At 41.0% G+C, this 26605-nt stretch overlaps 1 protein-coding gene across 1 annotated transcript; it reads left to right on the top strand.

Annotated features, from left to right (window-relative positions):
- The first annotated feature begins 10765 nt into the window (after window positions 1-10765).
- On the top strand, window positions 10766-14001 carry LOC147886344 (ABC transporter G family member 1-like). The gene is made up of 11 exons (XM_087395228.1): window positions 10766-11051; window positions 11146-11225; window positions 11327-11622; window positions 11708-11879; window positions 11982-12068; window positions 12177-12305; window positions 12430-12645; window positions 12741-12827; window positions 12933-13205; window positions 13432-13539; window positions 13650-14001. The coding sequence occupies exons 1-11, from the start codon at window positions 10766-10768 to the stop codon at window positions 13977-13979; spliced, it is 2064 nt and encodes a 687-aa protein (XP_087251354.1). The 3' UTR covers window positions 13980-14001.
- Window positions 14002-26605: the final 12604 nt, after the last annotated feature.

Here is a 26605-nt window from a genome sequence, read left to right as displayed (position 1 = left end):
AGCTTGTGGCATATCGAGATTTGTGGATGCAAGAAACTCCGTGATATATACTAATGACTCTTGCACAAGCCATCCCTCTGCCATGCTTGCTTCTAGACTTGATCTTTGTCTTACAAATCCCTTCAAAGTTTTCATAAACCACTCGAGAAAAAACATCCACCGAATATGAACGGTACCTGCAATAGCCACCTCATCAACTATGTGCACAAGCAAGTGTACTTGAGTTGTCATAATGCTCGAGGTAAAGTGCTTCTCAAGCAAGCATACGGCTTCGATGGATTCCACCCTAGCCTTCTCGATGCTTGATATGGAGATCTCTTTTTGAGATATCCACCTATTTCACATGGCCATGTAAGATATTTTCATAATCAGTCTACAAATTATTCAGCTTAAATTGAAGAAAATGCAATCAATGTGATTTGATAGTCAGCATACCTCACAATACCACTGATCTTGAATATAGCATTTCTAACATCTTCTTATAAGCACCCTTTTATTGTAATTAGGAGGATGAACTATCAAAGCGACAAAGAAGTCATGTCAACAATATAACATAATCATAATTACGCTAATGCATCACGATTATTGGTACACATCCTACAGCTTAGAATACCTGTAAGACCTTGTGCCAATCACGGGACTTGAGCCCACTAAGCTTATTGTCCTTTGAAAATGCTCCTTTCAAGCACTACAAGGCATAGGCCATTTTTTGACGAAAATACCGACGCTTTTTACATTAAATTTTTTTTTTTCACGGGCGCAAACATTGCTATAAGTGTCGCTAAAAGCATCGGAAAAGGACCATCGCTATATAGCGATAGTGGCAAACATCGCTATATAGCGACGATTCAAACGTCGCTATACAACACTATTAATCGTCACTATATAGCGACACTAGTAAACGTCGCTATATGGCGATGATTAATAGAAGGTTAAAAAAAGGATTAGTGGGGCTAAACAGGGCTTCCTTTTGGCCCTGTTTAGCCCCACTAATCCTTTTTTTTTTTTGTAATTACAAAACAAAGTTTTTTATAACAAAATTTCCCTTGCGAAAAGGGTGATACAAAATCGTTCTTGTGAAATGATGAGCAACAAAAGCATATACATGTCGGACATATACAACATTGTTTGTAACAAAATTACCCTTTTGAAAGGGCGATACAAAATTGCTCAAACGAGCGGATATACAAAATGCTACTACCACTACTACTCATCCAAATCCGAATCATCCTCATCTTGTTGGCCTGTTCCTTGGTCCTCGACACCTGTGTCTTCTCCCTCGTCCTCGCCACCTGTGTGTGATCCTTGGCCCTGTTGATCACTCACCTCCGATGATGGGACGCTTGAGCTTTGACCCTAAGAGTGAACCATATAAATCGAAAATTAGATTGGAACTTAAATTAAAAAGTGAGATTACAAGTAGGAGTAAACTTATACCATGCGAGTAGCCACCTCAGCCCAATCGACCGTCGCTCCCATTGCCTCTTGCTCAATGAACCATAGCTTTGTTTCTATCTGAAATGCGCGTCGCATCTTTGCATCTGTAGGAAGACGACCCATTGCAGCTTGCTGTGGATCCAATTTACGAGAGTTAGAGTTAGCTAAAGTGCATGTAATATGTAGTAAAACAAATAGAACATTACATTAAATGAGAAGAAGTAGACTTACCACGGTTGCCTCGAATGCATACCGTCTGCCTGCACCGTCTGCCTGCACCAAAGTGCGAAGTACCTACGACATCCAGCCGTTTCTTCGCAGCCCTCCTTTGACCCTCGAACATTTCGGGATGGTCCCTATGTTGCTTCTTGAAGTACTTCCAATCAGCTTTGTCTGCCTAGCTGGGTTTAGCCAACCCCTTTGTGATGGAAGTACGCAAGGTTGATCTACGATGCTTCATGACCATGCGCTCTCACATATAATCGCCATTAAACTCCACATTTGGCGGATTAGGGTATCTTTGTTTTAACTCATCGATCACCGCCTGCTTCTTTTGGGCATCTTGATACCGCCAATCGGTATTTATGCCGCTCTTGAAGTGATGACTCATCACCCTCCTCATGGTGGCCATCACTGCTTTGCCCTTTTTATCTTCTATTATCTCTTTGGCAGATGTGATTTGATAGGAGAGATCCCCTGATGAGTAAGGAGGACTGACGGTAGCAGAGTCTGAAGGAGTGGAAGTTGTGCGAGCGCTTCTGGAGCGAGGAGTAGCAGTGGGAGTAGGAGAGGGAAAGGGACCTGACTGATACTATGTCTCCGGACCAAGTGGAGACCTAAAGGAGCGTGAGTGTGCTGACTCGTCTACATCTCTCGAGTCAGCACAACATGAGCCACCCATCCTACTCTTCCTTCCCTTGTGAGAGGCATGCGTAGGTGATGATCCCGTGGTTGAAGGGGCGCGAGGGGATGGCTGGGCAGTACGTCCACCCATCGGTGTAGGGGAGGGAATTGCTGAGGTCCTCTGAGAGAGCAGAGAGAAGAATCTCGCTGCCTCCTCATCGCTCATCTATGCTACAAACTCATCGGGACTCTCGATAAAGCCATGCACGGCTAGCAAAGGAGTTCCCCGAGGGGTAGTCGCAGTGCTACATGGAAGAGGAGTCAGATCAGGGGTAGTCGTAGTGCTAGGTCCGAGAGGAGTCAGACCAGGGGTAGTCCTCAGGGTAGTTGCCTGAGAGGAATTAAAGTCCTCTGGAGCATATAGATCGTGAGCTCTCCTCCTACGAGGCTGTCTGTACTCGTCGGATGAGCGACGTGATCCCATGTCTAACATAGACACAAACACGAAAACAAAAAACAAAAAAACAAACATAAGCATAGGCATAGGCAAGAAGAAAGAAGAGGGAAAGGAAAGAGGGAAAGAAGAGGGAAAGGAAAGAAGAGGGAAAGGGGGAAATAGAGAAGGGGGAAAGAGAGAAGCATAAGCATGAGCTTATGCGGAAATAGAGAAGGGGAATGAGAGAAGCATAAGCATGAGCTTATGCAAAAATAGAGAATGAGCTTATGCGGAAATGGAGAATGAGAGAAGCATAAGCATGAGCTTATGCTTCTCTCATTCTCTATTTATGCATAAGCATAAGCTTATGCGGAAATAGAGAAATTAAGACGGGGAAAACTTAAGCATAAGCTCATGCTCATGCATGAGCATAAGCATGAGCTTATGCGAATGAGAGAAGGGGGAAATAGAGAAGGGGGAAAGAGATGAGGGGGAATGAGAGAAGCATAAGCATAAGCTTATGCGGAAATAGAGAATGAGCTTATGCGGAAATAGAGAAGGAGAGAAGCATAAGCATGAGCTTATGCTTCTCTCATTCTCTATTTCTGCATAAGCTTATGCGGAAATAAAGAAATAGAGAAGGGGGAAACTTAAGCATAAGCTCATGCTTATGCTCATGCATGAGCATGAGCTTATGTGAATGAGAGAAGGGGGAAATAGAGAAGGGGGAAAGAGATGAGGGGGAATGAGGAAGCATAAGCATAAGCTTATGCGGAAATAGAGAATGAGCTTATGCGGAAATAGAGAAATAAAGAAGGGGGAAACTTAAGCATAAGCTCATGCTCATGCATGAGCATAAGCATGAGCTTATGCTTATGCTTAAGCATAAGCATAAGCTCATGCTTATGCTCATGCATGAGCATGAGCTTATGCGAATGAGAGAAGGGGGAAATAGAGAAGGGGGAAAGAGATGAGGGGGAATGAGAGAAGCATAAGCATAAGCTTATGCGGAAATAGAGAATGAGCTTATGCGGAAATAGAGAATGAGAGAAGCATAAGCATGAGCTTATGCTTCTCTCATTCTCTATTTCTGCATAAGCTCATGCATAAGCATAAGCTTATGCGGAAATAGAGAAATAGAGAAGGGGGAAACTTAAGCATAAGCTCATGCTCATGCATGAGCATGAGCTTATGCGAATGAGAGAAGGGGGAAATAGAGAAGGGGGAATGAGAGAAGGGGGAATGAGAGAATATGAGAAGAGGGAAAAAAGAGAAGGGGGAAAAAGAGAATAAGAGAAGAGGGAAAAAAGAGAAGGGGAAAAAAGAGAAGCTCATGCTCTCATGCTATGCGGAAATAGAGAATAAGAGGGAAAGGAAAGAGAGAAGGGAAAAGAGATGAGGGGGAAATAGAGAAGGGGGAAAGAGAGAATAAGAGAAGAGGGAAAAAAGAGAAGGGGGAAAAAACAGAAGGGGGAAAAAAGAGAATAAGAGAAGGGGGAAGAAGGAAAGAGTTTGAGGGGAAGAGAGGGTTCCTACGCCCATCATTGCAGCTAGTGCTTAAGGCGCTAGCTACAGGCCAATGCAAATAACAAAAATAATAAATGGAAAAAAGAGGAAGCACTTACCTAAAATAGTATGTCCCACTCGGTGTAGTGGACTCGCCCTACAAAAGAGGGAAAACAACGCATTTTTTCAAATAAGATGTTAGTGGAAGGAGGAGATTACAAAAGCAACTTCTTGAAGGGAGGAGAATGAGGAGACAAGGAAATGAGGAGATTGAGGAGACAAGGAGAAAGAGAAGGAAGAGAAATACATAAAAAAGAGGTGAGTTTTCTTTCTTTCTTGAAATCTCGTTTTTTGTTTCAATCCTTTCAAAACAAGCATGAAAAAGTTTACAGGTTTAGCAATACAAGAAGAAACACTCACACAACACTGGTCCTCTTACCAGGACACTGCGAACTTGGTTTGCTTTCTTGAGCTCCTCACCACGAACAAGGCTCTGATACCATGTGAAGATAGTGGGAGAGAGGGAAGGAGTCTCACTTGAAGCTTTCTCACAGGCACAATGGGGGAATACACACAAAGGTGGAGGCTGAAAACAGTTTTCCTCTTCTTAGTTGTAAAGGCCAAAAGAACTCTAGTACAAAGAAATAGAAGAACCCTATATGTGGATCTCAAAACAAACTCAACTAACTAAGGTGGCATACTAACTGAGCCACGAACTAGTGTAGATAAGGATAGCTATCATCCAGCTATTATTCGTGGGCGGTGTACCAACCGCATCTGTAGCTAACAAGTCGGTGACATAAATGCACAACGGTCACCCTGGCATATCGCGAGTGGAGCTCGATATCTCAACACACTATACACTTGAGGAGCCCTCTCCCTCTCCCTCTTCCTCTTCCTCTCCCTCTCGCTCTTCCTCCCTCCGCCTTCATCTGCCTCCCTCCTCCTCTCCCCTCCTTTGCCTTGCTCCTCCTCCTCCTCCCTCCTCCCTCTCCCCTCCTCCTCCTCCTTCTGGCTCCTCCTCTCTCCTTCCTCTCCCCTTCTTCTCTAGCCGCCCTACTCCCTCTCCTCTGCTTCTCCCTCCTATAGCAGCTCTCCCCTCCTCCTCCCTCACGTACCATCTCTCCCCTCCTCCTCCCTTCTGCAGCAGCTCCCTCCCTCCCTTCTACACTAGTCGTCCTACTCTCCTTCTCTTCCTCTTTTCCTGACCTGCTTCTCCTCCCCCCTCTTGCTTGCTACTCTCTCCCTCTCACTGCTCCATCTTTGCCATCTCTCCCCTACATTTCAACCTGCATCACTGATACCTCTCCTTGAGTACTCATGGTACCATTCGAGGACATATCCAACAAGTACCATGTGAACTTACAACTGAAGGCTAAATATGCAAGCACACACCATTTGGGATTTAGTGGAACTCCCCAAAGTGTGCTCCACAGTTTTTGATTGCAAGGGAAGAAGCATCTTGACCATTGGGTGGATGGAAACTTGTATCCTTTAGACCCTGCCACCTAAAAGAGTCCTTTTTTCATATAGTGCATGATGTTGTTCGATGTGTTGGCAACGGACATGCTAGATTGATAAGTTATTGCAATCAATTGAACCATTCTCAAACATTGGCTATGCAAGCAAGCGAGGTGTAGAGAGCCCAAGCAGAAGAACTAGCACATTTGGGAAATATTACTATTGTGGTAGGATCTCCAATTGCAAAACAAGGACTCAGTGACAAAGCATGTGCACTGGACTTGGAGCGACAAGAATTGGAAGATATCAATCCATAAGCTTGCTGAAAGCAAATAAGATTTGGAAAGGTCTATTTATGGCCAAGTTCAACGTGCTGTGGAGAAGGAACGAGAGAAGTTGATAGAATGAGTACAAAAGTTGAAGGGAAAACCTTTGGGACTGAAGGAGAGAAAAAGACAATTGCAATCTATGGATGCATTGTCAACCAATAGTGGTGCCCAAAAGAGGAGAGTACGGGATGCAAGGTTAGTTTCCCAATTTTTCAATGCAATTTTCTACTCCAAAATATTCGTGGTGTTGCATTGTCCACTAAGACTCATTTGTACTCTACTTTAGGAATTTCATGGAGGATGTGATGGGAGTAATGGAAATGGATGATAGTGATCCTTCATATGTTCTAAGAAGTTAAATAAAGCCAAGTCATGTAATTGAAGTGTTGAAGAACCTTAGATAAAAAAGGGTATGTGAACAAAATGCCAGAGAGGTAATGAAGGACTTTAAGGGCCTTGTGCAAGCAAAAGGAGGTGCTTGGAGCTTGTGATGCTGCTGGTGTAAGTCATGAAGCTTGCAACTCTATTTTTAAAATTTTCAAGTTTGCTATGGAGGAAAAGTATGAGATATCTACAATGCCATTGCCAACACCATGGTCTATAAGGCTTGCACATCAAGAAACAAACCAATGTGCTAGAGAAAATCTTGGAGGATACCATTGTGTAAGTGGCACAATGACTTGGAAGAGTAAAAAGAAATTTGGCATCCACACCTTTGAGATGAATGCTTTCAATCATGTTTATGTGCATGTAGAGAATTTGTAGAGAGCTATCGTTAAAATTCAATGGGATGAGAGAAGGAGGTAAGAGAAATTCCCTCTTTGCATTCAACTTTACTTCTTTTCATTTTTATATCCTTATTTTATTTCTCTTTCATTGTATAGATGGCAAGCTAGTATTTGTTATAAAAATGGATGAAGCTTCCCCATGTAGATGTGTTGGACCTTTTCAAGCCATCCTTTCTTCCCAAGCTTGAACGTCATGATGCGGCACTTCCATTCATGCAAAAGATCACCTCTCTTCCTCTTGGTAAGCTTATGTGGACCCTTGGCAAATCCTCTCATGACTATTCAATCATTCAAGTTGTAGGTGCAAGGCACCCATTCATCTAGTGCATTTTTGCTCCTGTGGGACACAAAGGACATGTATGGTCTCCTCACCATGCTTGTACAAAGGTCACAATAGCTATAGTGGACCTGAAAGTGCAGCTTGGAGGGAAAGAGCAGTTCCGCCGATAGAGGGAGAGAGAGGGAGCGGGGGGGAAGGTATAGAGGGTGCAACTGAAGGTGGAGAGAAGATCCAAGAGGTGTTGTATCTAGGAATGGAGGGAGAAAGAGCAGAGGGGGATCAGAAGGTGTTGCAGCTAGGAATGGAGGGAGAAAGAGAAGAGGGGGATGAGCAGCCACTACGGGATGTACTATACCTAGGAATGAAGGGAGAAAGAGCAGAGGGGGATGAGCAATTGCTACTATACGAGGTGCTATAGCTAGGAATGGAGAGAGAATGAGAAACTGCTATAGGAGGTGCTGGAGAGGGAGAAAGATAGTGGACCAGAGTAGGAGGGGGCATATAAGCTGGCAAATGAGTTCCCACATTTGAGAAATAGAGGGAGAATGGAGCTGGACCAAAGAAGAGGAGGGGGTAGGCCTGCAAGAAGCTGAGAGGGAGGGAAAATTCACCTAGAAGGGACCACCGCCTCTTGAATGACTTGTAGGGTTGTTTGGAGGAGGTGCATATGGGAGGAGGGTCAAGCATGGGTTGAGGGGGGGGGCCCTCTTTGAGTGGTCCTCGGTGTGAGAGGAGTACCCAATAGGGTCCGTTTGTAGGTCTGCCCACCCTCCACCTCAACGTGGCATTGCCCCACAAAAAGGAGCACTCCCATTGGTACACCTCAAATGCCTCACTAATCCCTTGAAATTAGGAAACACTAATTGGGGGCCCTTTGGAGACCCTAATTCTCCCCTAATGGAGATTGGACAAGCTTGTTGCATGGTTGATGTCTTGGATTCTCTCAAATGCGATATATGTAATGTCAAGTATGAGAAGAGTGATGTGCATGATCTAGGCCATAAAAGTACTAAGGTGCATCCCCTTAACTTGACATTGATTATTGGTGTAAGGCATCAGACAGACATGCCATAAGAATGAGAAATATCTAGATATTCATCCTAGGATTTGATCCCAAGGACTAAGATTTCCTTAGACTAATGAGACTCCTCATTTTTTACTATTTATGTTAATTCTCCCATGCTTCATTTTATGAAAGATCTAGTTACGACTTCAAAATCTATATATTATTATCCTTTTTAAATTAGAAGTCTAAAAGTGGAGCCCTTCGATGATTTTGGTTTAAAATTGAGTTGGGATTATGATGTTTGATAAGTAATAAGAAAATAATTCATGGACCTACAATAAAGGAGTGCCATAGGGAGACTTTGATAGTCATTTGTGGGATTTTCACAAATTTTTTGGTTTTCTAAAGAATTATTGTACTACTATCACATAATATTCAATGGAATCACCCACTCACATAGAGTGTCAATTTCTCCATCTCTCTATTATGTAAAACAAAGATGTAGAGCTATTAAGCCTTCATGCTTTTTGCTCAAATTTTGAAGATATTTTATTGAGAAAGATTTTATAATTTAGCGAATGTTTAAAAAGCCATAGAAAGTACTTCTTTTACTTTCTAAACTTACAATTTCTATAGAACAAGCATTACTAGCACCTTTGGAGATTAACTAGAAAACCCTTTCATACTATGTGACCCTTCATATAGCATAAGTTTTTAGTATATATACGCATATGTACATGATTGGATATGAAAATCAAAATGCTTGTATGTATGGTACACCTCTAATTAAAAGCCTCCTTCATTATGTCGATATAAAATAAGAATAAATTTTAGATTGTAGCCTACTTTTCATAGGTGGCCTAAAAGTTGACATATCAAAACAATTTAAAGAGGGGCAAATACTACCCATTTTTCTCATAACTTACATTGTAACAAGGCACAAAAAGTCCATGATTTAGGCCATTTCTAATCCAATTGCCACAAGTTTAGACAAACAAGCATGCTTGGGGGGTTCACCTCCCAAAATTTTCATGTACCACATGCATTCAAAAGGAGGGGTATTTTAATTCAACTTTTGGAAAATTTTTAACAAGTTTACAATAACAGGAGGGGAAGTTTAATTCAACTTTAGAAAAATGTGAGTTAGTTTATAAGTAAAGAGGGGTGGTTTTATTGGAAGAAAATTTTTAGTTGAGGGGTTTTTTTAATACCCCTTGAACACACGTGATACCTAGGAATTATTAGTGGTGCACCTGCTGAGAAGGCATACAACATTTCCTTTTTTGATTGCACTGATGTCACTTAGATATGGTAAGGTTCTTATCTAGAAAACAAGATGAGAAAAGAAGAGAGGATTCACTACAAAGTCAAGATTTTGTGGACATTGAAGGAGGGGATCGTTTATTCTTTTAGAGAAAATCACCCATGGCCAATTGGAAGCTAGATGGGAGAATCAAGAGTATATGGATCATCCCAAAGAAAAAGAGGAGAGTATGATCATTGGTTGCTTTTCTAAAGCGTAGAACAAGGGAGCATGAATGATTGTGGGGACTAGCTCTCTCTCTCTCTCTCTCTCTCACACACACACACACACACACACACACACACATAGACACACACGTAAAGAGAGAGAGAGAGAGAGAGAGAGAGAGAGAGAGTACTCAAAGTATGGGGATCTAAGACTATGCTAATATAGGGGGCATTGGATGCTGGTAAAATTCCCAAATTTTGTTTTTTTCAAAGGGATCAAATACTTAACCAAGACAAAACATTATTGATGTAGCTTTCGTTGAGCCATAGCAGTCCTAAAAGGTTGGCTATTTTTAGGATGGACATACTTTGTTCCTTTCCTTACAGACTATATTTTTAGGATGGACATACTGTGTTCCTTTCATACAGACTATATTTTGTGACAGTCATAGGCAAAGCATGCTATTAAGTTAGAGCATGCTTTTGAGAAGACTTAAGGCCATAGGGAAAGTTCGTAGGGAGTCGTGAAGGTGACTAATGAGATCGGCAGCCTTCAATTCAACGTGGGTGATCTTATTGGGTGTCGAGGGCAAGTGCGAGCTATGGAAAGTGACATGAGGTGGTGGGATACCATGGAAAATCACCCTTTTCCTTAAAGATGTGACTTAGGAAACTCAAACATTTACAAAAATAATGTGGCAAACCAAGCAAAAGTTAAAAAACTATGGCAATCTCCATTGAGTGTTCCCACTAGAGGCACTAGCCCTACATTCCCCAACTTGTACACCTCTTAGGATTGTTTGTTAAAGGATTTCTTCTTCTAGAACTTGTTACAACTCCATTTGAGCATCTTCTTGGATTTACATGGAGAGAAGTCAATCCGGTTTTGCAAACTAACAACTTGGGCCTTCTGCAGAAGCGAGGCAAAGCGCTGCTGATTTTGGACGCTCTCACAATTACATAGTGCAAAACACGAACCACCATGGCGTGAAGCATTTTGAGCAAATTTGGACACTAGGCACATTTATGAGGAGGAAGAGCAAACAAGTGTACTCAAGAGGACCATATTTGACTAATTAGTGAACGACGATAAGCCTTTAAATGGCAAAGCCATGGATAAATCGCCTAAGGCCGGCAATACTTCCGTCCACAGCTCCCGGCATACTTCCGTCGTCCTCGCTACAACTTCCGTCCACTCCTCCCTCGCCCATGGCGTCCTCACAACCCCATATCACTCCCACACCGATTCATGCGTTCTCTCCTGATGAAACCTCTTCTAATAAGCCAGATTTTATCATCGGTCACCCATCGCCAGCTCCAGTCCCGGGCGGTGTCACCCTTAGCTGGCGAGACCTTTGGGTTACCATTTCCAATTCCAGAGGCCGCCAACGGCACCTGCTTCAGAAATTGACGGGATATGTCGAGCCTCGACAAGTTTTGGCTATTATGGGACCTTCCGGCTCAGGAAAATCCACCCTCCTAGACGCTCTTGCTGGTAACAGAAATTTTAGATGACTCTAGTGTTTCATTCAAGTGTTCAGAAAGTAGCTCAAAAAGTGTGATATCCGTCGCTTGTTTATCAATTACAGGACGGCTTTCTTCTAATGCCAAGCACACTGGACAGATTTTGATCAACGGACGAAAGAAATCGTTGTGCTGCGGAAATTCTGTGAGATTCCTGTCGCGCTTTCCAATATAGAGCTCGTGCAAGGTGCGAGCTCAAGTCTGTTTGATCTGCATGAGCGTTAATCCATCGATTGTTGTGTGAAGGCCTACGTGACCCAAGATGATGTACTCATGGCCACGCTGACTGTGCGAGAAGCGGTGTTTTACGCGGCACAATTGCAGCTTCCCAACAGCATGTCTATTCAGGAGAAGATGGAGAGAGCTGATTGCACGATCAGAGAGATGGGCTTAGAGGGAACTGTCAACACCCGAATCGGTGGGTGGCGAGCGAGGGGATGTGGGTTGAGTGGGGGCGAGAAACGACGCGTGAGCATCGCCATTGAGATCCTCACTATGCCTCGCTTGCTGTTCCTCGACGAACCAACGAGCGGTTTGGACAGGTGAGGCAGAGCGTCTGCTCTAGTCTAGTTCGCAGAGAATTGTTGAATTTATCAAGGCTAGCACTGGACTCTTGGCACTCTGCAGTGCTGCAGCATTTCATGTCGTCAACCGACTAAAGCATGTAGCCCTGGATGGAAGGACAGTAATCGCCTCCATCCATCAACCGAGCAGTGACGTGTTCGAGCTCTTCACGTCCCTTTGTCTCCTCTCCAATGGACGGACCGTTTACTTTGGCTCCGCATCCGAAGCTCGAGAGGTAAAGCGGTCCTTGGAACTCATTACAAGCTGCTTTCCAGAATCAAGGCCATTTGAGACAACCTTTTCTCAAGCTTAATTACCGCTAATTACCTTTGGGCAGTTCTTCTCTGAGAACGGTTTCCCTTGCCCGCTTCTCCGAAATCCATCTGATCATTACCTTCGTCTAATCAACAAAGACTTCGAGCGAGTAAGTTGGGTCCAAATTCTTCCCCCGTTCTCTTCCCCCGTTCTTTCATCAATTTCGCAGTTCTGCGTACGATTCATGCAAATCCACATTGGGATGAGCTTGCCACAGGACATCGAGGAAGGCGCTCCAGGAGTGAAGCTCAAAACTGCTCAAGTAACAGATTTTCTCGTCAAAGCTTACAGCACCTCAGACTTGGCCTTTGCGGTTACAGGCCGTGTGGACAAGATATCCAAAATGGTACGAAGTTATACTATCGTTGTTCACTGAGAATGCCTTGATCTTTCATTCTACGATTTGTCGCAAGTGCAATACAGAGGCCCATCCAACTCTGATAGACCGCTTTTATATTGTGTTTCGGCAGGCCGAAGGGGGAAAATTGGAGAATATAGTCTCTATTGAGTCTAATCGAGCGGATTTCTTCAGCCAAGTCCGTATTCTCACGCGAAGGTCGTTCAAAAATATGTACAGAGACCTCGGGTACTACTGGCTTCGACTTGCTATATACGTTGCACTGTGCCTTTCCGTCGGGACTGTCTACTACAAAGTGGGATCTGTCTACACTTTCAGGTCCATCCAGGTCAGTCTTATAATATATAACAAGAGTCTCGCTGAGTAGGACTTCAGTATTCCGTAAGGAATCTCAGCCTTCGGTTCTTAAAACCGTAAATGCAGGCCCGAACTGGAATGCTTATGTTTGTGGCAGCTATCCTGGCTTTCATGACAATCGGTGGTTTCCCTGCGTTCGTGGAAGAGTTGAGGGTAATGTTCCGGGAGTATGTTTGATTACTTTGAGTCAGATAGGGACAATCATTCAAATTGAAGGAGACGAAGCGACGATGAAGATCTTGCTATTTCTCTTTTCAGGTCTTGGACAGGGAGAGGCTAAATGGTCATTACGGTGTGGCTGCAGTTGTCGTGGCGAACACGCTATCTTCCAGTCCTTACTTGCTGCTGATTTCGGTGTTCCCTGGCGCCATAGCCTATTTCATGGTTGATCTACATCATGGATTCGAATGTTTCACATTCTTTGTACTAACATTGTACGCTTGCATGCTGGTGGTGGAGAGTCTGATGATGACGGTTGCAAGCATCGTGCCAGACTTTCTCTTGGGTATCATCACAGGAGCGGGGATTCAGGTGCGTGTTGAACCAGATTGCATGGTTCCCATGGCTGACTTCTGTAATTGCATTGTTTTCATCGTTTACAAAACCATGGACAATCTGGGGCGTGGATGACAAGCTAGCTAGGAATGCATTACGTTACTGAAATGGCAACAGGAGCAGTAAACGTAGATCTAGGTGCACGCTTGATGCACAAAGACGTAGACACAAGTTTTCAACTGGGTGTCATAGGTGCTTGTAGGGCATGTTCATCCTTGTGAGTGGATACTACCGTCTACCGCACGATATGCCCAAACCCATTTGGAGATATCCGATATCGTTCATGGCTTTCCACACATACGCTAACCAGGTACGTTAATCTCTAGTTGTTGGCACTTCTGTCATGAGTTTTATCAACGTGCAGGAGAGCACGGGGAGCTGGGAAGTAATGCTGGAGGATTGGACGTTGATGGGCTGCAGGGGTTTTACAAGAACGAGTTCGAGGGTCTGATGTTCGACAACAGCGTGGCTGGAGCATCGCCTATAAGTGGTGAGACGGTGTTGAGGGACATTCTGCAGGTGTCGATGAGCTACTCGAAGTGGGTGGATGTGGGAATTCTGGTGGGGATGGCGGTGGTGTATCGCCTCATCTTCTTGGGGGTGATGAAGCTGAAGGAGAAGGTGCGTCCATTAGCAGTGGTGCTTGCGATCGTGGCCAAAAACGGAACTCTTGAAACCAACCGCTCACACTCACTCGATTACAGGCAGTCGCCCCTGCGCCTCTCCACCGGATCCTCGACGCGGAAATAGTTCCTCGTGAATCTGACGTTTGCCGACAAAGCACTTTTCTTGTGTGAGCAAGCCCAATAAATCGTTCAAATCTTTAGCGGATTCGGATTCCATTAGCCTTCACAGAAAACCTCAATGAACTTGCAACTTTTTTCAAATATGCTAGTTTTCTCTTTTATTATATATTTTAGAATGGAATATAAAGTAAAATGAAATTCTTCATTGTGCATTTGATCTCACCGAATGAAACTTTCTATTATCACAAACAACTAGATAAAGAAACTATTCCTTATCCAAAAAGAAAAATTTGTCATATTCATCATTTTAAGATTATTTCATTCCATTACACATTGCATCTCGATTCTAATTACGTAACAAGGTGAATGATAAATCATTAATAAGGCCTACCCAAAATCTAAAATACCAAAAAAGAAGACGAATTGGATTTGTAGCATGGAAAAGAGGGTGGAGAGAGAGAGAGAGAGAGAGAGAGAGAGAGAGAGAGAGAGGGGGCTGGGAAGGGAGAGAGAGAGAGTGGCTAAAAATATGGAGGATTTGTAGAAAAGAAAATAGCAAGTGGATCATATAATAAATCATGTTTTTTTCAAAATAAAAAATGGCCATTTTTGCTTTTTTAGAATCGCCTTCACTTGGACCTACCTCCTGGCAGGCCAAATAATTATGCATTCCTCATGAACATCAAATAACTAGAGCTATGATAACAAATTGATCGTTAGATATCCTAGAATAACGTTATAGGTTTCCAATACCAAGCCTTGGTACACATTAATACATTAGGTTGCTGATCACATTTTTTATTGAACCAATCTCTCATAAACTCACCATTTAAAAGTAAAACTATTTTGGCAACCAAATAGAAGGATCAAATCTAATCAAGTATGTCCCCCCATACATTGATAAATAGGAAATTCAATAAGTATTGAACATGGTCTTGGCCCCGCGGAAAATTAAGATAAGGTAAACTTGGGTTAAGAAAAATTAACGATTCCCCTTAAGAAGAATTAAGGCTTGCTAATGGATCTCCCTTCCCTACCGCTCCTAATGGCTCCTAATTGTCTCCTTATCGCTCCTAATGGCTCCTTAAAAAAGAAATCCTATTAATTAATCTACACTCCCCCTCACATTTGCCAATTAACCTATTGATGCTCCCGCTAATTAACCTATTCTATTGCTTAATCAATCTACGTTCTCCCTCCTGCTCCCGCTTTCTCCTTCCCGTCATGACCTGCTCGCTCCTCCCATAGCTTCTCCCGCAACTCCCCACTCCTCCTCCTTCAGTCCCTCCTTTTCCTTCTTTGCTCCCCGCTCCTTTTCCTTTGCTCCCTCCTCCTCCCCGCTACTCGTTCTGCTTCACTCCCTCCTTCTCCCCATCCTTCTCCCCACTCCTCCTCCTTCTCTCCTTCCTCCTTCCTTCTTCTCACTCCTTGGCTCCCTACTTCCTCCTTTCTCTCCCCTGCTCCCCTTCTTCTTCCTTGTATTGGGAGGGCTTCATAGACCCCTACTTGTTTTCTACGCCCCCCCCCTTTCCTCTTATAAGGCCAGGCATAGAAGATTCTCGAAGTTTGTGGCTTCTTTAAGAAGTCACCGACAATACACTTAATTCAACACGCCCCCTACCTTACCTTAATCAATTTGACCTTCAATCGTAGCAATAAGACCTTGCGTTAATCAACATTTGTGCTCGGCTCCTGTCAAAGGAAATTAATTAATACCCCATTTTTTCTCACTAGGGGGCCCTATTGGTTCTCCCTTCCCCTGCCTTCCTCCTTGCACTACCCTTCCGCAGACTGGCGCCAAGTCTCTTTCTACCCTCTCCCCCCTCCTGTGTCTCTAGCTCCCATCCTCTTCTTTTTGCCTACTAATCAAACCACCTCCATTGACAAACCACCTCCACTAAACAAATCACCTCCACTAACATAACTCGAGAATCTAACTCGAGCATCCAGCGCAAGCGTGGTGGGATCTATTTCCTTTGAGTCACATACCTAGAAAGAAAAAATTGCACCATATTAGCAATATGAAAACCTCGCATAAAGCATTGATATGCTTCACATTTTGTATTCTGTAAAGTACCTCACAAGCTCGCCCATCTTGTAAATACAATCCTTCATCATCCTTCGATGCACTACGAGAAATGCTAGTAGGTAGTATGAACTGAACACACAAACGATGGTCGAGTAGTTTCTTTTACACTCGTAGACTTGGAAGGAAAAAAAGATTATGCTAAGGCATACTTACTTGGAGCATCTTGTGCCAATCATGAGATTTCAAGCCATATAATTGTTTTACACCTCTTTTCTTGCTCTTTGTAAAGGCCCCCTTCAAACACCTCATGCATCTAGTGGGAGTACGAATTATAGTGATAGCTCACTTCAATGCCACCATCTCTCGCTTTGATAACCTCCATGGTGCATGAGGTAAAAAGACACGCCCATTTGGCCTCTCTTCATTAGAGGAATTTTGGACTCAAAAAGGGCCTCTTGGATTAGTCCCTTAAGATTTGTGATTAGTAAACCAATGGGAAGGCTTGGGCATTAAAAGAATGGAGGATTCCATATTGGTCTCTCATTGGTGAAGAGACTTCCCTTGGTCCCCACTAGGCTCCCACTTGCCTTCTCTTTCCCCCACCACCTCCTGGGGCATTTACTCCCCCCCTTGACTTTTTCATGGTCCCCCTACCCTCCTCCCTCACTCCTGGGCCCCCAAAATCGCGAGCTTTTTTCCCTCCAAAAAATTAAAAATTTTCAAAAGTGTCCCCAACCCCCCAAACACCTCCCAAGAGGCCCCCCAAACTATTCCCATTGACTCCCGACCTTCCTCCTAGCCTCTTTATCCTCTCAGCCTCCTGCTCCTCCTCTCAACCTCCCCTCAACCTCCTCCTCTCAACCTCTTCCTCCTCTCAGCCTCCTCTCAACTTCCTCCTCTCAACCTCCACTCATCCACCCCCTCTCAATATCCTTAGCCTCCTTTCAACATCCTCACAAGCTCTTCTTGCTCTTAGCCTCATCCTCTCAATCTCTTCCTCTTTTCTTTCTCCCATTCTTTCCATATTTCTGAAGAGCTCCTCTCCCCCTAGACCAGATGTACGACACATTTTGAAGGAGTACTTCATTTTGGGATTGCTCAAAAGGGGCTTGTATGGGAGCGAGGGTAAGAGGACTATGTTGTGGAGAAAGAGAGATATTTTTTGAATGTGTCCATTAGATGAGGGAAAGTGAACATTTGTCCCACTCGCAAACTCTCAGAGAACGTACTGAACATTGCATCAATGTCCTCATGTGTGTGCCCTACCATCAAGAAGCCCAATTGAACTGTCTTGAAAATGCCCCTTGCTACAAGAAGAGAAAGGTATGCAAACAAGTATCTATTTTTGTTCTCACACCCACATTTATCTAGCTGGAGTAGCAAGTTCTCTAGCAAATTTTGGTATGTTGTCTCAACAGCAACGTTTCCATCAGAAGAGGGTGGGTTTTTGCAAGTAGCTGATGGCAATAAATTCTTACATGTGTATGTAGCACTTGCAACGGAAGTTATGGCATCCGTGGAAGACTTAGGGTCACTCTCCCATACAGTCTCTAGATTTTCAATTTGTGATCGTGGCATCTACAATCTTAGACAAGCCAGGTCCCCTTGTGGAAATATGTGCACCTTCAGAATTGTAATGGGAGTTCAAAGCGTTTCTTGAGCATAGAGCATTTAGAAGGCAAGGTCTATGAGGTCATGCATATCCGTCCTCTCTAGGTTGTGTAGTCAAATTGAGAGCGATCCAACTGTCAGGTTGGGATCAGATCGTTGGGATCAGATCACAAACCATTGAGAGTGAAGTGTCCATAATGACCTTGTCCATGCCCATGGGTAATCATTCCAATGAGTGAAACCTGTAATTGCCATACAGAATCAGTGTCCTTGGACCTCACCCGAAGTCTTGGAATTGCCATCTTTTTTTGGTCCATCTTATCATGGATTATGCATACATACTTTTTTGGATCCATCTCGAAGTACCTAGGCCATGCATAGTATGAGTTCCTGCAACTTTATTGCTGTATCATATGCATCTTTCTCTCCTCCATCAGTGAATTGCACTCATCTTGGCTTTTTGTGGATGCCAATTGCACCTTGATCTGACTGCACAAGCTACATTTAGGGAATTCACTTGTCTTAGCAAGGACTACATTTTTTAAGTCCGATTTCCAAATCCTACCAAATGTGGATGTGGATAGGCTCTGATAACCATGTTGATTAAGAGAAGTTTTGACCTCATGCATGACGTCTGTCTTCTTATACACTTTAGGTATCACTTGCTGTGTCTCTCTAGAACCATCCTGCATGGTTCTACTCTTGTGAGGCATAAGATCTATGCTATTATCCACAAAGTGTTAAATGAGAGCCGTCCCCATACCTGTGTGCACCTTGCTCCTCCTCACAATCCCAGAATTCCCATGCACATATCGTTGAACACCACTCTCAAATTGCTCCCTATATCCATAAAATGATGCAGTTGGGATTCCATGGATCTCATACCATGCTCTACAACACACATCTTGACCGTTTACCCTAAAGTTGTAGCGTATCCTCCCAGCACAGTCACGATGCCAAGCCGTTAACAGGTGCATATTGTGTACTTATTTTGAATTATCAATGTTTACGATAGTTTCAACGATTTAATAGTTTAATGTTCTATTCTAACCCTAAAGTAGGATTTAATAGACTAATAGTAAACTATGGTTTGATATAGGAATGTTAAATTAGGATTTAGTAGACTAATTTTAAACTAGGATTTAATGGACTAATGTTATACCAGGATTTCATGAACTAATGTTATACTAGGATTTAATAGACTAATTTATGTTCCATTCTAATGTTAAACAAGGATGTAATATGCTAATCCTAAACTAGGATTAGTCTATATAAATCTATAATCGTTAAATTTTAATCAACATCAATTGAGGCATGTCACTCTAAGTGTTTCATATATTTTTATTTTTTTAAAACATACTGTATACATATACATACATACATGCATATATATATATATATAGATACATACATACACACACACATATATATATATATAGATAGATATATTACATATATATATTTATACATACCTATATTTATTTTTTCCAACATACATATATTTATATTTCTATTTATATATATATATATATTTGTATATATACATAATTACTTAAAAAATTTTTAATTCCAAAGTTTGAAATTGTAAAATGTGAAAACTACAAAAGAAGGAGAGCGTTGAAAGCATTCATTTAGCTATTGAACAACCTTGAAAGTTTTTGAGTAATAATATTTGATAGTCAATATTATAATACATCGATAAAGTTTCTAGAGCTGCAAAGTGCATTGGAGGCTCTTGCATATACTTGGGAGCAATTTCCTAGTGTGGTGGCAAAAAGGATGCATGCAAAAATAATGTTTGAGTACTTTGAGGATGCACAATATGCTCCTCATATTCAAGGATCTTCACATGAAGGAGATCAAAAAGCTCAGACTTCAATGCAGGGACAAGAAGAACATGCACATTATCACAAACATGTAAAACATGAGCGCAAACTTCTAGAGCAAGAAATGGTGGATGTAACTAAGGATGATGAAACACAAGCCTTAAGTGCATGGGAATTTAAAAAAATTGAAGAAGATCCTCGGGGTGGTCAATCATCATATGTAACCCTATCACGTGAGTTCAACAGAAGGATATTTTTAATATCTACAATTTACAAAAATTTACTTACATAAGGGAGTTTTTAAATGGATTTTGGAAAAAAATTATAGATTTGTATAGAAAAAGGGTACATTTTATTAATGGAAAGACAAACATGATGATGCCTTCTTTGATAATTATGGCTCGTAGGGTTATGTAAAAAGGCCACTACGACAATACTTAGCGGTATGAACTCTCTATTTCTCAACTAAATACAATTTTTTAAATAAGATTTAAATTTAAAGATAATGAATCTAATCTCTCATTTTTGTTTACAGGCAATAGAGGGAGAATAAATGGATGAAGTCAATGTGGAGGCACTCCCTTCTACTTCAGCAATGCAACCACCTCTAAATTTGATTGAAGAATCCCATGAGCACAAGAGCTTTAAAGACACCATGGAAAAGAAGAATGACCACAAACATAGAATACAAGCTATGACAGAGACCCATTCTGTAAATTTAGCTGCATTGGATAAAATGGAGAGCTCATTTGAAGTTAGGATCATTTTGAAACGAGAACCTCAGTATTAGAGCTTTGGTAGAGTGGAGGTTTTAATCCTCTCCAATCCTTTAAAAGAGGTTAATGACAATGTTATCCTGGCCATTCTTAGGTAACGTTTGTTTATTTGTTGCTACTTCAATGAGCTAACATTTGTTTATTTGTTTACAGTGTAGTTATATATATCAGTTTCCTAGTGTAGAATGCAAATCAATTCTATGAGCTAACGTTTGTTTATTTCTTGGTGCAGTGTAGTTATTTCTCAGCTTCCTAGTGCAGTGCAGCATCGTCTCTACATGCTCGATGCTCTCCTTTCTTCTATTCTTAGCTCTCCTCAAAAGACTATAGAAGATGTTTGTACCTGGTTAAGCCCTTTGAATTTAGATGGGGTGCGAGTCATCTTTATGCCTTATCATGAGGAGTAAGTATCAACTCTAACCTTATTTTTACTATTTCTTTGGCAAGTTTGTGTAAAACAATAATCATTTTTATTCTGGTCATGTAGCTCACATTGGAGTCTGATCGCTTGGGACCTGGAAGTCAACCGTTTGTGGTTTGTGAATTCAATGGAAGGCTATCATGCCAACTCCCCAAGGTAATTATTCTCTTAATATTTTTGTTACTTTCTTATTTTGTATCTTATGATCATGACATATTAATATATTTAATATGTCATGATGGACAGTGCTGCATATCAGCTAGTATCTGCTATCAGAATAACCATGGAGCAACAAGACCAAGTAGAATTCAAAAGACGTCTACCAGTGGAGCAAAAAGATGGGCACAGCTGTGGGTGGAGAGTTGCCTACAACTGCATGTTGTTTCTTAGAGAGATTTTTGATTTGGAGTTACCAGTCAAAATGGAATCATATATAGAAGCCGATTTGCTAGCGTTTCGGGCTAAGAGTATTCAGCGTCTGATTGCTACCATTGGGAAACAACCTGAAAATATGACTACATTGCAGCATGTATAAAACCTTATCTTTATACTTGTATGCTTGTTCAAGCCTTTAATTGGGATGTGTAGATCTCATAACTTTTTTATATTTTCCTTCAAGAGGAGAAGAGACTAAGTCTAATGAAAGCATGCTATCTTTATACTTCTATGATTATTTAAACCTTTATTTTTATTTGGGATGTGTAGATCTCATAACTTTTTAAATTTTTCCTCCAAGAGGACGAGAGACTCACTCTAATGAAAGCATGTATGAAACCTTACTTTTTAAATTTTTGCTCCAAGAGAAGGAGAGACTCACTCTAATGAAAGCATGTATGAAACCTTATCTGCTTGTTTAAGCCTTTATTTTGGATGTGTACATCGCATAACTTTTTTATATTTTTATAGCAGAAGGAGGATGTAGAAGACATAGCAAGTGAAGAAGAATATGATGTAGACTAGTCTCTCAATAAGATGAGTCATGAAAATATGAATCTATTGGAGCAGATTGGAAGTTCATTCACCGCTATGTTGTTAACTCGGCAACAACCTCATTTTTTTGAATTTGGTGAAGAAGAGATTTTAATCCTCTTGAATCCTAAGAAAGAGGTTAATGTCAAAGTCATTACAACCATCCTCAGGTTTGATGTAGCCTTTTCCTTGGCTTTATACTTTGCTTATTTTGATTAAACCCAAGAAGCTAATACTTTTTTTTATTATATAGTAATGTTATAGCAAATTTTCTGCAAAATATACAAAGCGTTTCATATATGCTCGATCCTCGTATTTTAGAAGTGCTTAGCAACAATGAAGAAACCATAGAGGATGTTTGCAAGTGGTTGAAGCATGTTCCTATGAATGAGGCACAAGTTATTTTTACAGCATATTATGAGAAGTAAGCATCAAACCCTACTTGTTTTTCCAATTGCATTGCTAGAATTGTCTCAAACACAGTAATTATTCTTTATTGATAATGCAACTCACATTGGAGTCTGGTAGTCGTGGACATCTTTGCTAAGAAGTGCTTCTTTGCCAACTCAATGACATCCGTCCATGGCACTGTGTTAAAGTAAGTATAGACTACACTTGTTGTCACTTTTTGACATGTAGATTGATATGCAATGCACATATTCACTGTTGTTATATGTTTTGATGTGCAGATCAGCTCGAAAGTTAGTAGGTGCTATCGACACAGTAATGCGGCAATGTGACTTGGCACAACAAATAGAGTATATAACATGTCAGGTATCACATCAAGAGGATAGCCACATCTATAATTGTGGATGGAGGTGGGCTACAATTGCTTTTTGGTACTTGATCAAATTTTTGAGATACAAAATGACACCACACTATCAACATATACAGATTTGCATCTCTATGCATTTATAACATGTACCATTCGAGCAATCATTAAGGGCGACATTATGGAACCTCCCACAAGGCAAATAGATAATGGCTCAAAGGAGTGCGAAATGAATGCCATCAAAGAGTCAAAGGGGATAGAAGACCTCAACTCTACAAACATGGCTTCATTGGAAGAATTGGGAAGCTCTTTTAATGTTAGGGTTATGATTCAACATAGATCTCAGTATGTTGAATTTGGGGGAGAGGAGACTTCAATGCTCTCTAGAGCTTCAAATGAGGTCAATAACAACGTTATGATGGCCATTCTCAAGTTTGATACAAACTTTTTCTCTGCTTGATAATTCAATATTTTGATTAAATCTAATAAGCTAATATTCATTTATTTGTTGGTGCAGTATAGTTATCTCACGATTTTGTAGAGCAGTACAAAACTATGTGTATATGTTGGATTCCCTCCTTCCTCCTATACTTCGCGATAGCAAAAAGATGATAGTCGATGTTTGTAAATGGTTACAGCCTTTACATTTACATGGCGTGCGAGTCCTATTTATGGCATATCACGAGATGTAAGTATCATGGCAGCCTTTATTTTCATCTTATGCTGGCAACATTGTGTTAAATAATAATGGTTCTTAATTATTCGTGTAGGGAACATTGGAGTCTGGTGGTTTGGGACCTTGAAGACAACTATTGTTGGTTTGTTAACTCGATTGCAGGCTTTCATGGCCCAGTGCAAACGTAAGTATTCTATTAATCTGTTGTTACTTCTATATTATGTACCTTATGTAATAGACACACTAAGTTTTTTTAATATGTCATGATGAGCAGGTCGATTGAGAAGTTGGTATGTGCTATCAGAGAAACAAGACAGTACGAAGACTCGCTAGACTTCCAAAAGCATTTAGTAGTAGAGCAGGAAGATGGGCATAGTTATGGGTGGAGAGTTGCCTACAACTGCATGTTGATTTTCAAAGAAATTTTCTCACTTAAGCCACAGATCTCATCGGAAGACTTTTTGGAGCTCAAATATTCAGAGGAGGATATACAATTGTTTAGGGCTAAAATCATTCGAGACCTAATTGCTGCCATTAGAATACAATGTGCATTTAAGGAAGAGGAGACTGAGTCTACTGTGAAATCACTGCACACTACAGAAGAAGTAGAGACTCAGTGTACACCTACAGCACCACAGCCTCCACTGGAAGCATCAGAAGAGTTGCCTCAGACTCCGCTTGCATTTAAGGAAGAGGATACTGAGTCTACTCTGAAAGCACTACATACTATAGAGAAGAAGTAGAGACTGATTGTACATCTAGAGCACCACAGCCTCCATTAGAAGCATCAGAAGAGTTGCCACAGTCTCCACTAGAAGCATCAAAAGAGTTGTGATGCATGTATGATGTTGTGTTTGTATATATGCATGAGGAGCATATTCTCATGAATATTATGGTTGACATTTATTTGTTGCAATGTATGAATCATGATGTAGTTTTTGTTGATTATACACCAATTTCTGACTTATTACTTAAGTGGCATTTAGTCATGATATTTATATATTTATTTCATGCACACAATTTTATGATATGAATGTGTGATGATGTGATTATTAGGAAATATAACCTTCTGTGATGAATGAATATGTGATGATGTAATATTTGTAATATATTTCATGGCAAAGTATCAATTCCCAATGCTCCACTCACTTAAAGTACAACATTCCCAATGCTCTGCAAAATTTTATTCAGTTGGACAGCCTCCACTCACTTAAAGTAGAGCATTTCCAATGCTTCTCTCACTTTATTCCAATCCTTATCCTTATCATAGCAAACACATCGTGCCTTAGTGCACTTGTATTCTTCCATCATAGTCCTTCCACAAACACTCTCTTATTTCTTACATCCTAGTCCTTTTGATTAACTTGTATTCGTCTTTCGCTTTACGTCTTCCCTCACTTTCTATCACTCTTGAAGGAGGGGCAGCTCACTGTGCATCCCTCGCTATCGCTCCCTCACTCTCCTTCTCCCACTTTCCCTCTAAGACAATGACTAGTTACTACCCGACTTCATTTATTGAACTCAAATTCTATCTTAGATCTCTTTTGTATGGACCAATGAAGGGAAAATCATTCGAGGAGGATATGTTATGCACATGGCTGCTTGATTTGAACTCAGCAGAAGAGGTGAATATCCTTAGCTTTCTTTTTCACTTCTTTTAATCATGTACTTCTTATGCGAATGAGTTAAATTTTCATACAGGATATGGCGGTGGCTAGAAGCTATATTGAAAAAAATGGTGAAGATGAGGAAAGCCAAGAGAGAAAAGAAGAGTTGTTGAATGCTTACAAGTTGGTAGAAGATTTGAAACAAGTTGTGAGGAGAGTCTGTGAGGAGATTTGCGATGCCAGCCCTCGTTACGCATGGCCTGCAAGTTTAAAGTCTACTTATTTTCATGAAGCCAATGCCATAGTAGGCACTTTCGAGGACATATGCTCTCTCTAATGACTTAATAGTCAAGTGATGGAAATTTAATTCCATAGAAATTTAAAGTAACTATGAAATTTAATTCCATAGACTTATGTATGCTTGGTATTCCAAAAATAACATTTTATCGATACAGGGAGCAATTTGAAATTGGTATACGAAGGTGCATGCATGGTAATAAAGGAATCGTGCGGAGAGGTTGGGACCACACAGAACTGGGTAGAGCCATAATCCAAGATTTTGTGGATAACAATTCTGAGCATATGCCACACAAAAGTAGAACACTTCAAGATGGATCAAGGGAAACACAGCTGGTGATACCGGATGTATACAAGCAGGTTGATATTCTCTATGAGGTTAACATGCAATTAAAGCATAGTTTGGGTTGTAAGGAGATGTCAACTTCCACATTCAACCATATATGGAATTTGAATTCAACTGTATGCCTGTGCGCAGAGATATTGGGAGTGACAGAATCATTCTTATTGCCTGTTGATGCAAAATCATCACTAGGAAGTGACTGTGTCAGTTCCACAAAGACTTTTTAGTTCTCTAATGTAAAGTTGTAACAGACAAGAGAAGCAAAGATGACATCTTCTAGGCTGAGCTAATGGAAGGTGTTTTTAACACCATATGGCTTCGAGTTATATGATCTACTTCTTGTACAAATGTGTCATGCTTTTTTCTAAATGTACTCTAGTTTTTTTTCTAATTTGATTGTTTAAAATCTTACTTTTTGTCTCTTTTAACAACATGAAGTCCTCTTTTTTTAATGTACTCTAGTTTTAATAACATGTCACGTCATTTTTTCTAATTTGATTTTTTAAAATCTTACTTTTTGACTCAAAGTTTTGTTTTATAAGAGCCTCTTTTTTCTAAATTCTTTATCCAAAATTATCTCACAAAACGAATTTGGACAGTGCACTAGTCCAAAATTAATGAAATAGGTGTTTAAGACAACATCGCATGATATCTAACTTAGACTACAATACACAACTATCAAGGGACAGTTGAGTGCCAGACTAAGTACTTGAAAACATCTCTAAACTTAGAATGTAACACACCTCTCAAGGGAGAGATGAGTGCCAGAATAAGAATTTATGAAAACATCACTAAGCTTGGCCTGCAACACACAACTCTCTTAAGAGAGATGAGTGCCAGCCCAAGAGTTCCTACAAACAAACATTTTTATACAAACTGAGATTGCAACACACAACTCTCTTAAGAGAGATGAGTGCCAGTCTCAGGCAAAAGATAATTATTTATATTATAATTAAAATTGCAACACACGACAAAAACAGACTGCAACACACAACTCTTGCAAGAGAGATGACTACACACTTAAATACAATACAAAATAAATATTAAACAATTTAAAAAGACTGCAACACACAACTCTCCTAAGAGAGATGAGTGCCAGTCTTAAACAAAACAAGAGAGAGAGAAACATTGATACGAAAGACTATACTAAAAGTAAGGTGCAGTAAGGTACCTATGATGAGAGCTGGTAGGTATGGAAGTAAGCAAGAGGTAGCAAGTAGGCAACCAAGAGGTGGCAGGCAGGCAAGGAGGTGGCTCAAGAATACAGCTGGATGTATTCATACGAATACCAAAAATAACAATT

The sequence above is a fragment of the Dipteris shenzhenensis genome, chromosome 24, assembly GCF_047967505.1.
Source record: "Dipteris shenzhenensis isolate YYH24624 ecotype China chromosome 24, Dip_SZ_1.0, whole genome shotgun sequence".
Lineage (NCBI taxonomy): Eukaryota > Viridiplantae > Streptophyta > Polypodiopsida > Gleicheniales > Dipteridaceae > Dipteris > Dipteris shenzhenensis.
The sequence above is the reverse complement of the archived record's forward strand: the minus strand, read 5'-3'. Positions and strand labels throughout refer to the sequence as shown.

What these genes read in the sequence shown, in the direction of transcription:
- LOC147886344 (XM_087395228.1), top strand. Translation starts at nt 10,766, where the DNA reads ATGGCGTCCTCACAACCCCATATCACTCCCACACCGATTCATGCGTTC. An exon ending in CGTTGTGCTGCGGAAATTCT is followed by an intron (nt 11,226 to 11,326) that starts GTGAGATTCCTG and finishes TGTTGTGTGAAG; the next exon opens with GCCTACGTGACCCAAGATGA. An exon ending in CCAACGAGCGGTTTGGACAG is followed by an intron (nt 11,623 to 11,707) that starts GTGAGGCAGAGC and finishes GGCACTCTGCAG; the next exon opens with TGCTGCAGCATTTCATGTCG.